The sequence below is a fragment of the Capricornis sumatraensis genome, chromosome 10, assembly GCF_032405125.1.
Source record: "Capricornis sumatraensis isolate serow.1 chromosome 10, serow.2, whole genome shotgun sequence".
In the NCBI taxonomy this organism is placed as follows: domain Eukaryota; kingdom Metazoa; phylum Chordata; class Mammalia; order Artiodactyla; family Bovidae; genus Capricornis; species Capricornis sumatraensis.
Window position 1 is genome coordinate 51,813,273 of NC_091078.1, and position 12,719 is coordinate 51,825,991.

Sequence of the window (12,719 nt, forward strand, 5' to 3'; positions counted from 1 at the left end):
AAAAAGATCTTCATGACCCAGATAATCACAATGGTGTGATCACTCACCTAGAGCCAGACATTCTGGAATGTGAAGTCAAGTGGGCCTTAGAAAGCATCAGTGCGAACAAAGCTAGTAGAGGTGATGGAATTCCAGTGGAGCTATTTCAAATCCTAAAAGATAATGCTGTGAAAGTGCTGCACTCAATATGCCAGCAAATTTGGAAAACTCAGCAGTGGCCACAGGACTGGAAAAGGTTAGTTTGCATTCCAATCCCAAAGAAAGGAAATGCCAAAGAATGATCAAACTATCACACAATTGCACTTATCTCACAACGCTAGTAAAATAATGCTTAAAATTCTCCAAGTCAGGCTTCAACAGTACGTGAACCGTGAAATTCCAGATGTTCAAGCTGGGTTTAGAAAAGCAAGAGGAACCAGAGATCAAATTGGCAACATCCATTGAATCATCGAAAAAGCAAGAGAGTTCCAGAAAAACATTTACTTCTGCTTTATTGACTATGCCAAAGCCTTTGACTGTGTGGATCACAATAAACTGTGGAAAATTCTTCAAGAGATGGGAATACCAGGCCACCTGACCTGCCTCCTAAGAAATCTGTATGCAGATCAAGAAGCAACAGTTAGAACTGGACATGGACCAACAGACTGGTTACAAATTGGGAAAGGAGTATATCAAGACTGTATATTGTCACCCTGCTTATTTACAGGGTACACCATGAGAAATGCTGGGCTGAATGATGCACAAGCTGGAATCAAGATTGCTGGGAGAAATATCAATAACCTCAGATATGCAGATGACACCACTCTTATGGCAGAAAGAGAAGAAGAACTAAAGAGCCTCTTGATGAAAGTGAAAGAGGAGAGTGAAAAAGTTGGCTTGAAACTCAACATTCAGAAAACGAAGATCATGGCATCCGGTCCCATCATTTCATGGCAAATAGATGGGAAAACAATGGAAACAGTGACAGACTTTGGGTTTTTTGGGGCTCCAAAATCATTGCAGATGGTGACTGCAGTCATGAAATTAAAAGACAGTTGCTCCTTGGAAGAAAAATTATAAGCAACTTAAACAGCTTATTAAAAAGCAGAGACATTACTTTGTCAACAAAGGTCCATCTAGTCAAGGATTTTTCCAGTAGTCATGGATGGATGTGAAAGTTGGACTGTGTGGAAAGCTGAGCGCCATAGAACTGATGCTTTTGAACTGTGGTGTTGGAGAAGACTCTTGAGAGTCCCTTGGACTGCACGGAGATCCAACCAGTCTATCCTAAAGGAAATCATTCCTGAATATTTATTGGAAGGACTGATGCTGAAGCTGGAACTTTAATACTTTGGCCACCTGATGCAAAAAACTGACTCATTGGAAAAGACCCTGCTGCTGGGAAAGATTGAAGGCAGAAGGAGAAGGGGATGACAGAGGATGAGACGGTTGGATGGCATCACCGACTGGATGGACATGAGTTCGAGTAAGCTCCAGGAGTTGGTGATGGACAGGAAGGCCTGGTGTGCTGCAGTCCACGGGATCACGAAGAGTCGGACACAACTGAGCGACTGAACTGAAGTGAGAAGCGTTTTCTGTGAAAAGTCAGAAAAACGGTGGGTTACAGAGCCCACCCTTAATTTATATGAAAGAAAGGGAGATGGGGCTACTGAAAGGACTGAGAGAGACTGAAAGCTCCACAAGAATGAGAGGCAAGCCCCCAGGCCTGTCGACGGCAGGAGTACCTGGGGTGCGGGTCCCCAGGGGGCCCTGCAGAGTCTCTCCAGACTCTTCCTTCACTTTCCACACTCCACTGAGATGTCTGAAGGAGAATTTTCAGGCACAGAGGAAAAATGAGAGCAGAAAATCCCAGCTCTGCTCGAGATGCTACAGCAAGGGTGTGACACGATTTCCAACACACGTCATTAAGAGCTTTGCCCCAGGTGTCCAAGGTGAATGATGCCGCGGCCCCTCCCTGCTGCCCGTAAGGAACGGGGGAGCCCAGATCCTGAACGTCAGAGGCTGACCCTACACTCAGCAGACATGAGTCTCCAGGTCCTAAGTGACAAGTTTTAACCTCAGCTGGGACCTCCCCACAGAACCCCAGCATGCAGAATCACTGTCTGCTCAAGTCGCCCCTCGAATATTTAAACCCTAACATAACCCACCTGGACCCCTGCACACTCTTTCTTCCAAACCAGCACTGCCTCCAGTCTTCCTCACCTCAGCGAAGGGCTCTTCCTTCTAAGCTGCTCAGGCCAAAAGCCTGGTGTCATCTGCCTCTCACAGCTCACATCTGAGCCCCAGATGCACCTGATGAGGGGTTAACATTCCAAACAGACAAAGAACCTACACATCTTGATGTTAAAAAACCAAACAACTGACAACGAGGTGGAGGATCTGAAGAGGCACACAGCAGTCCGCACGGCCGCCTAACGGCCAACAGGCACAGGAGCAGACGGTGCACGCCTCAAAGCATCGGGAGACCCAGATCAAAACCACAGCGAGATGTCACCCCTCGCCTGTCAGAACGGCCGTCGTGAGAAAGATCAGAGATGAGAAGTGCCGGTGGGGGTGTGGAGGAAGGGCGCCCCGTTCACGGGTGGTGGGAGTGTCACTTGGCGCAGCCACTATGGAGAACAGCACGGAGGTTCCCCAAACTAAGGCCAGCTCCACCACACGACCTGGCAGTCACACTTCTGGGTATTCATCCAAAGAAAACGAAAACACTAATTGGAAGAGATAAACACACCCCTACATTCAAGCAGCATCATTTACAATAACCAAGATATGGAAGCAACCCAAGTGCCCACCAACAGACAAACAGACTGAGAAACTGTGGTATAAATCCACAGTGAAACAGTTGGTAAAAGCTAATGCAATGTTGCCCTTTGTGACAAAAGGGAGAGACCTAGAGGCTATTATGCTACGTGAAATAAGTCAGACAGAGAAAGATAAACACTGTATGATATACTTATAGGTGGAATCTAAAAACACAAAATGAACAAACACAACACAGCAGAAACACAGATTCAGAGAACAAACAGGTGGCTGCCAGAGGGGAGGAGATTAGGAGGTACAGACTTCCAGCTGAAAAATAAGTAAATGAGTCACGGGTATGAAGTGTATAGTGCTGGGAAGAGCATCAACAATTATGCAGTATTTTAGGTGGCACTAGTGTTGAAGAATCCCAGGAGACAGACACAAGAGACATGGGTTCGATCCCTGGGGCAGGAAGATCCCCTGGAGGAGGGCGTGGCAACCCCCTCCAGTACTCTCGCCTGGAAAATGTCATGGACAGAGGAGCCTGGTGGGCTACAGTCCGCAGGGTCACAGAGAGTTGGACACGACTGCGTGACTGAGTGCATACGGAAACAAAGCAAAAAGCCTCGGCATCACCTTCCGCTCACACCCCACGTCTGATCGCTCCACTTATTCACCCAGATTCCCACCCCATGTCACCACCCCAACCATCTCTGCCCTGGCCCAAGCCACCACCATCTCCTGCCTGGATTCTCAGCATAATCTCCTGACTGATCTCCTCGTGCCTCTTTCTCCTCTTATGACCTCGTGGCAACAAGCAGCTGGAACAATCTTGCTAAAATGCAAGTCAGTTCACGGAATCTTCTCAAAGCCCTCATCTTTGCAGCTCACTTAGCATCAGTGACAGCGAAAACCCCAGGGGACGGCCCCCAGGCTCCCACATTCCTCAGCCACAGTTACCTCTCTGACCTCATCTTCTCCCCTGTTCTCCTTCCCTTCTCCAGGCACACGACTTCCCATCTCAGTCCAGCAAGCAGGGGCCCCTCTGCCCCTGGTCCTCAGGGCCTACTTCCCTGTGTCTGACACACTTAGCAAGCCATTGACAAGGCCTGTTCATCACCCCCTGAGGTCCTTCATCACCCCCCGGGATCCCGCATCACCCCCCGGGGTCCCTCATCACCCCCCGGGGTCCCTCATCACCCCCAAGGTCCTTCATCAGCCCCGGGGTCCTTCATCACCCCCTGAGGTCCTTCATCACCCCCTGGGGTCTTCGCCCAGTTGCCTCCTCCTTAGTGGGGTCTATCCAGCTGCCACTCCAGCCCATCCTCTAGCTCCACCACCCTGTCCCCCCATTCCCAGGTCCGCCTCCCCTGCTTCATTTTTCTCTCTAGAACTTAACACCTTCTAAAGCACCCCACCAGTGTATTTCCCCAGCAGAAGAGAGCTTCATGGGGACACATTTTCTTCCCTCAAGTATTCATGGCTCCCAAAACAATGGCTGGCATACATTAGGTGCTCAATAAAAGCCTGCTGAGTCAATGGGAGGTTCTCTAATCTCCTGGAATTCTGGAAGGGCTTCTGAGGAGCCATGTATACCCTGAACCCACAAGCCAAATTTTGTGTTGGATTTTTTTCTGTTTTCTGAGAGTCTGTGGCCAGAATCTCAAAGGGACTGATGACTAAAAGGAATTTGAAGAAACACTTATATAGGCACCTGAATTTAACAAGGATGATTATAGTTTTCCTCCAACAATGAATACACTGCATTCACAGCTATCTGCTAAGAGGGGAATGTGTGATCCACGCATGGTCTGATTACACTGGGTTCTCGATTCAGAATTGCAAGCCCAGCAACCAGAGATTTGTCTTGGGAATCATTTATGAGCAGATAGTGAATAGGCAATGCTATGATGCTCAGGGCGTCCCTGGTGGCTCAGATGGTTAACAATCTGCCTGCCATGCAGGAGACCCGGGTTCGATCCCTGGGTCGGGAAGATCCTCTCTAGAAAGGAATGGCAACCCATTCCAGTATTCTTGCCTGGAGAATTTAATGGATAGAGGAGACTGGTGGGCTACAGTCCATGGGGGTCACAAAGAGTCAGACACAACTGAGCAACTACATTGTTTGTGAGCCAGGACACCGATGAGAATGAGTAAAAATGTGTTTTCATAGATTTGAAGCCAACTCTAATATTCACACAGAGCTGGAAATAAAAGGATCTGTTTGGTGGCCCGCACATGAGAAGCAGGTGAAGAACCCAGGTGGGCAGCCTAACAGGCAAAGAGCTGCATCCCGCTTCCTGCATCACCTCGGCCCCACTGGGAAAGAGCCAGGACCTGGTCCCCAAGGGCAAGCCCCATCCCTAGTCCCCACCCGTCCACTTACCCCCAGCTCTGTGATGAAGTGAAAAGAAAGGACTCCACACGCACACCCTCAAGCACCCATCAGGTACACAAATGTCCCTCTGTCGGAGCCCAGCTCCACCCCTCGGCACGGCTTACCTTCCCCGATCATCGAGACCCCCACGGACATGCCCATGAACTTGCTTTTGGTCCACACGTGAGTGTTGACACAGAGTCTCTTCTCCTTGCACTCACAGTAGAAGCAGGAGATGGGCGGGTGGTGAGACACCTGCTCGGCCACAAACCGCAGCTTGTAGTTCTTGGAAGAGTCGTCAGCCATCGGGTGTTCGTGGCCCTCGGGGGCGGGGAGGGCAGTCCTCCGGGCCTTGACCTTGTCCTTGGGAACCTCCCAGGAGCAGTGGAATGTCTCGCCAATGATGGGGTTGTAGGGCTTCTTGGCCAGGGCACCCTTGCGGCCCTCGTGGAAGGCGGTGAGGTAATACTCCACGAAGCCGATGACCCGGTCCTGAGGCGTGGCCCCCGCCGCGACGGCCAGCAGCAGGTCGGGGTGTGCCAGGAAGTCCGCGTACATCTCCAGCAAGGACCGCTTCTCCAGAATGAACGTGGGGAGCACCACCTGCACCCGGAGGAGGCAAGGTCAGACAGCGAGCCCTGCAGATACAGGCGAAAGCTGGGGCTGCCACCCCCTCAGGCACGGTCCCCAGGGCCGGTGCCAAGCCAAGTTCCTTGGATGTGCGCACGCGTGACGGATCAGACGGCAGCACGTCCGAGGAACTGGAACTGGAAATGGAATTGCGGAACTGGCAATGCGGCGGCACCCATGATGCCCGCCCAGCCTCGTGGGCGACACTGTCCTGAGCTGTCTTCCATTCTGCTCACCTGGGCTGAAACCACAGCCTCTGTGTCTCCCTCCGCTGCCGGCGCCTTGCTAACCCGCAGCCCTCCGTCCACACCCAGCTCTCCACCGTTGAGAGACGTGAAGAAAACAGCTCCAAAGGGCTCTTTTGTATTCTTCCTGCCATCGGGCACTGCCAAGGGCGATACTCGGTGTGTCCCCACAAACCCGGATCCTGGGGCTCAGGGCTGCCGTGTCAGAGGGGCTCCAGACAGACCACCACCCACGAGAGTATCTGTTTGGAAATTGCTATAGCAAGAGCAGTATAGAAACCCTACCAGGATCGGGGCAGAAAATGAGTACAGAAGGGGCCTGGCCCATGTCTCTGGAGGCAAGGCCAGCTAGCAGGCAGTGTTCACAGGGTTACCACACACAGGAGGGCCACAGCTGGAGGCTGCTCCGAGGGCTGGGTCAGGAGAAATGAGCTATGAAGAAACAGACTGGGCTGACAGCAAAAGCTTCTGGTAAACTGCCTGGCCGAGGGGTCAGCTCCTCGCTGTGTCACTGGCCCATGACTGAGGACAGGGAGGAGCCTGGAGGGTCCACCAGGGGCTATGGCACTCCTTGTTGGTCCAGCATGGATCTGAGTGGTCCCTCGTGTGCCACACACCCAAGTGCCCAGAACCCAGGGATTAGGCCACCTAAAGCAGGTGAGGGGCTTTCTGGGACACAGGTAGCCCCTCACCATGCCGGCCCGCTAGCACCCCTCAGCGAGCTCACTACAGGCGGCTGTGGGCCAGTAACCGCGCCCGCTCGGCTGCAAGACAAGCCTGTGCTGACCCGGAAGGCCCTCTCACTCGGCTCCTCTCGCTAGGCTCACTGGGTTTCGAAGCCAGAAGACCAGTCCTGACCCTTGAACTGCCCGGGTGAGGGGAGGGGCTGGCCAAGGTCGCACGGCTGGCTTCTGCTCCTCCCTGTGCGACTGCGTCTGTCTTTCTGTCACATCTGCGGCACCAGGCCACTCGAAAGCATCGCCGACCGGGAATATCACACACAGCCCTGTGAGTGGGTCCCCAGCTCGGCCCTCACTGGGACCGTTCCTCTCGAAAGATGGAGACACGGTGGAAGCGAGGTATCCTGAGAGACAGGCGGACACAAGAGAGACAGACAGGCGGACACGAGACAGCCAGCCTTGAGACAGGCGGACACGAGACAGGCAGACATGAGACAGAGAGGCGAGGCGGATACGAGACAGATAGGTGAGGCAAATACGAGACAGACAGGCGGACACGAGACAGACAGGCGAGGCAGATACGAGACAGACTGGCGAGGCAGACACAAGACAGACTGGCGAGGCAGACACGAGAGAGACAGGCGAGGCGGACACGAGACAGGCAGACACGAGACAGACAGGCGAGGTGGACACGAGACAGACTGGCGGACATGAGACAGCCAGCCTCGAGAACAGCGAAGAGTTCTCAGAATAAGCTAGGGAAAGGCCAGCCCACCGGGAAGGAGAGGCCGGTATCCTTCTTAATGCTTTTCCGTCTTTCACTTGAAAACGACGTCAGAGGACAATGCAGCTGTGACGAGTCCAAAGGAGCCAGACGCAGAATGAACGCGTGAAAAGGGCCACGGGCCACAGAAGGACCCCATGTTCAACACGTCTCTCTTGGCGACAGAAGTGTCTTTGCATTTCTTGTGAGTATCTTTCTGCTTTCTTTTTCTAATAAACTGCAAGAAGAAACATCTAAACTATGACCATACAAACTAACGGAGATCTTCTAATTTTCTTTTGAGCCACAGCCTGACAGATTTGAGCACCTCGGTGCCAGAGGACTCCAGCTGACCAGGAAAAACGCATTCTGGCTCAGAGTGGCCTTCAGACCCCACTGATCTCGCCTCCTACGGCTCTGGGTGGGAGGAGGTCAAGTTCAGCCCCCCTCCCCATGCTCTGGGGGGACCCAGCTATGCCTCTCATGTCCTCCCCCACATGAGGTCCCCCCAGGAATGCCTCCCACACAGGCTGTGCAGGTTGGGAGCTGTGGATTTAAGCAGCCTTGGAACTCCCCCTCCTTCCGGCCAGTAAAGTCAACTTAATTTAAAAAGTAAAGAAAGGGACTTCCCTGGTGGTCCAGTGGTTAAGACTCTGCACTCCCAATGCAGGCGGCTTGGGGGGATCCCTGGTCAGGGAACTAGATCCCATATGCACAACTAAAGATTCTGAGTGCTGCAGCTAAGACCCGGCACAGCTAGACACACACATATTTTCAAAAAGAAAAGAAGCTTCCAGGGTCCCCATCTCCAGACCCTCCCACACCACACCACCCTGTTCTCCCTCCCAGGCAAGCGGTCCTCTGCTGGGGGGTGGGGGGCTGGGCGCTGAGCCACACTGAGGCCTCCAGCCCAACGGACGGAGCTCCACATGAAGGGGGTCCCACGGCCTGGCTCCTCCTCCCACCCATGGGACGAGGGGTCTCCATCAACCATTCCAGCTCTGGGACCCAAGACTGAACGTGAAGGCAGAGAATCATGCGGATGTTTCTGCTCTCCTGGGAAAAGGGTAGAGTTTAAGACACTTCCCCTAAGTCAGCATTTCTGAACTCAGAAGCTAGAGGATTAAGGCAAATTAAATAGGGACTTTCCTGGTGGTCCAGTGGCTAAGACTCTACACTCCCAATGCAAAGGGCTTAATCCCACAGGCACAACTAAAGACCCTCTGTGCCACAATTGAGACCAGGTACAGCCAAATAAACACATACGTAAACAATTTTTTTTTAATGAAACAAATGGAGAAAAGAACGCCACTCAGAATCCCAAGCTGCGGATCATTGAAGCCCGAAAGCCTCTTTGGGATACTGTGGTCAGCCCTCTGCTCTCACAGGCGAGGGACAGACAGGGGAGGAGGCAGGGAAGGTGTGTGGAGGGAACCTCAGGGCCCCCAACTGCTCCCCAAGTTGGGTCCATCACCCCGACACCACGATTCTCTGCTTCTGGCCAATGAGAGCATCTTCTTTCCCTCAGTGACAAATGAGGTGAGCGTTCCCTGGACATCAGAATGGATGGCCGGGCCACCCCCTCTCCTGTCCCTGATTACGGCAAGGGGGTCAGGAAGCAGCCCAGGGGAAAGGGTGGGATGAGAGCCCCACCTTCCAGCCCATTTTACTCTTTCCAGGACGACAAGGCAATCCACCAGCCCCAAACTGTCATTAATATGCAGACGGGGGATTTCCCTGGTGGTCCAGGGTTTGAGCATCTGCTTTCCAATGCAGGGGACCTGGGTTCAACCCCTGGTCTAGGAACTAAGATCCCACCTTCTGCGGAGCAACTGAACCCAGGAGCCACAGCTAGAGGAGCCCACACACCTCAACAGAGACCCAGCTTGGCCGGAAGAACAGAACCAAACCTGGCGTTAGTATGCAGACGGGAGGGCGCTGGTGGTGACTAGGGACAGACACTTCCGGCGCCCGTCTCTGGAAAAGCACAGCTGGCGCTCCCTAATCCACCCTCCTTTCCAGCTGTCACGCCCACCACTACTTCTCCACGCCACAGCTGGACTCGTCTTTCTAAACTCTCTGCAAGAGGCAAAGGCCAGGGTGTCCCTCCCCTTCTCCAGTCTCACACTAGCCCTCATTTTCTGCCTCCAGCCTTGCCCTCACAAATGTGCTTGCACATACATGCACACACACACGTTCAGGCCTGTCTCTCTTGCCTGCCCTCCCCTCCTGCCTTGTCTTGAGAAACAGCTCAAGGGTAACCTCCTCTAGGAGATCTTTCCTCACAGCTCCCGCTTCCAGGTGAACCCGCCCACAGGCTCCTTGACTGTAACCATCAGACACCCCCATTGTAGCATCTCTAGGGCGCTCTTGCTTTGATCAATGCTAAACAGAGCCTTATTGGAACAACTGGGGGAAATTTTACTGCGGGTGTGTTAGGGGAAGCACGCTAACTGAAACCGCAGACTCTGGCTAGGCACCACAGTAACCATCTGTGTGAGTTATTTTATGACAGGAAGTGCTGGTAAGGAACTAAGCCACCACCAACCGGAAGAGTTTAGGAAAGGTCAAAAGGAGACACCATGTGTCCGTCCACCTCCCACCTCCTTCTCGCTGGCAACCATCTTGGCTGAACAATGCACGCACCACCAGAGACAGGCTGGAAAATGATCCCATCACCACAAAACCCAAGGCTGCAGGGCCGCCTGGCAGGGCAGTTCTCCTGGGGGCCCACACCCCGCTGCTCTCCGCCTGGCGCCCCTTCCCAGTGAAGTCTCTCGCTTCGTCAGCATGTGTGTCTCCTCGGACGGTTCATTTCCGAGTGGTAGACAAGAGCCCACCCACGGGCGCTGGAAGGGGTTCCCCTTCCTGAAACAGGCGTGTGAGAACCAGAACAGCATGGATGTGAAACTTTCCCAGGGCGACAAATGAGTCTTGCAGGAGAACGTCCCCGTCAGGTAACTGATGATCTGCCCAGCTCCACGCACTCAGGGACATCAGGGAGGAGTCTGCGACCTGCTCTGAAACGGCTCATCATGAAACTAACACGTACATACACGCATGTGTTCTTGTGAGGGACAGAGAGAAGCGGGAGAGGAGGAAGAAGAGAGAAAAATGCAAAATGGCAACATGTTAACAACTGGCCAGAAAAGGTGAAGAATGTATGTGCAAGTTCGTTGTTCTCTTCCTGCAGCTCGGCCGTAGACGGGAAAATGTGCAAAACAGAGAGTTGAAAGGAAAAGGAAAAAAGGCTCTACGAGGGATGCAACACCTGGGAATTTAGTAGTTGTCCCAGACAACGCTCCTGAAATCAAAGACGCAGGGAATGCGGTCTCACAGCCAACCGCAGGTCCCACCCACTAGGCATGTGACGCTGCGGCGCTGTCAGCTCTGGGGAAAGTAGAATTCCCGGAGAGAGGGAGGAGAAAGGGCGACTGTCTCCCCGTTTATCTCTTGCTGGCGTTTGTGCAGCATATCCAACCCAAGTCCTTCAACCCAGCACCGTGACCATCCTGGGCAAAGACGCCACCCTTCCCTCTAGAGTAGATCCTCTCTCGCCTATGGTCCCTTCCTGACATTCCTTTGCAAATCAGTCACTTAATCATCTGTGTCTTGGGTGGTGGACACTGTAGGCACGAGAGCCAAGAAGTGGAGAGGACTAATTGGGTCGTCTGTCTCCAGCAGAGAGGTGAGCGATGGCCCAGCTGCTCAGACGATGGCACCAAAGCGCTGGAGGCACTGCTGCAGGTCTGTCCAGCCATCGTCAGGGCTGCCTTTGCCGCCATCAACATAATTAAGACCATGAACTACTTTGGGGAAAAGGAAAAAAGGTCTGCACTTGGGAATCAGAGAAAAATTAATTACAGCTAAAGTTACAGCAGTCTAGAGGTAACGAACTACCCTTTGGGTTGGGCTCCTAGAACCTGGAAACAATTGACTGCCCACTGAGAAAGTCAAAGGGTCCCCGAAAAGAGTGATGGCCCGTCCCTTCCCCACAAAGGGGAGCACAGTGAGCCTCCTCTAAGGAAGGGCTGAGCGGGAGCCACCTCTCCAAAGGAACACCCATTAACTTGGTAACGGGGAGAGCCATCTACGTGATACTCTGCCATTAAGACTGGCAAATCCACCCGGAGCAAACAGCAAGGACAGGAGACCAAGATCAGCCCCCGAGATGGATCTATGCAATCCATCTATGCAATCCTTTAAGGCAGCCAGAGGACGCACACACAAGCCCAGCCTTACAAAGCAAGCAGGAAAGGGTCTGCACTGCCCAGGGCTCTCTACTCGGCCGAGAGGATGCTCCCCTGAGTTCCCTTAAAGGGCCAGCTCCCTTCATGCCTATTTCATGGGGCTTGGGACATCACAAAAGGCATTCATTAAAACTGTTTTGGGATGAAAGAAAAATTTTACTTTTTCTGAGAAGATATTTACTACATATAAAGAGGTGCATTTGTTGGAATCAGGTCCCACGTAGCCTCAGGGTTCAAGACCTTGGCTCGTAAGAGGGTCAGAGGCTGTGGGTCAAGGTTCACCTCTTGGCCACAGCAGCCGTGAGGACCTGGGCAAACCTCCCCTGGAGAAAAAGGAGCGTAAGCACAGCAGTGCTGTTAATCTGTGCATGTTGTGACTGCGCCTGGAAATGTGGCCTAATAAAATAATATGATCAAAGAAAAAGCTGCGCGTTTAGGATGTCCACTGTATAACATCAAGCAGCCATTTGAGGAGGTCATGAAGACAACGAAACGGTCTGCTGGGAGGTTATCCATCTGTGAACATGAATGCAAGCCATGAGACAGTTTCCGTGCAGTCATGCAGGTGTCTGTCCTGATGCGACTCTCTATCCAGGGGGTCCACGAACCACAGCCACAAACTAAACCTCTTGGTTTTACAAACAGCAATAATGGAACAATTTAAACAATTCTTCAAGAATCAGAGAAAATTAAGACAAAGAAATGAGAATAAAAAATAAATTTTAAGAAATTTAAAAAAAAGAATCAGAGAAACTTTACAATGATCTCAGAGAGTTTCTCTCTCAATGTACAGAATCTTGGCTAGCATCCTTGATGGACGGGATATGCATGGGGTACCCAAGGAGAGTTCAATACACTCTTTGCCTTGCACTAGTTCTGACCACAATTATCCCGAATTTAAAGGGAAGGAAACGGAGACACTCGGAGGCAAGGTGACTCAGTTGGGAGGCATCCAGGCTCAGAGCCACGGGCATGAACACAGGGCTCTCCTGCAAGTCCCTGGGGTCTGCACACTTCTACTCCACTGCCTGC

General features: G+C 52.5%; 1 protein-coding gene across 2 annotated transcripts in view; it reads right to left on the reverse strand.

Annotated features, from left to right (window-relative positions):
• The window catches only part of OSBPL10 (oxysterol binding protein like 10), a 320,496-nt gene that overhangs the window by 17,508 nt on the left and 290,269 nt on the right, over positions 1-12,719 (reverse strand). For both annotated transcript variants that reach the window (XM_068982153.1, XM_068982152.1), the window contains one exon: positions 5,245-5,722. In XM_068982153.1, coding sequence (XP_068838254.1) covers positions 5,245-5,722 — 478 coding nt within the window. The remainder of the gene's footprint in view (positions 1-5,244; positions 5,723-12,719) is intronic.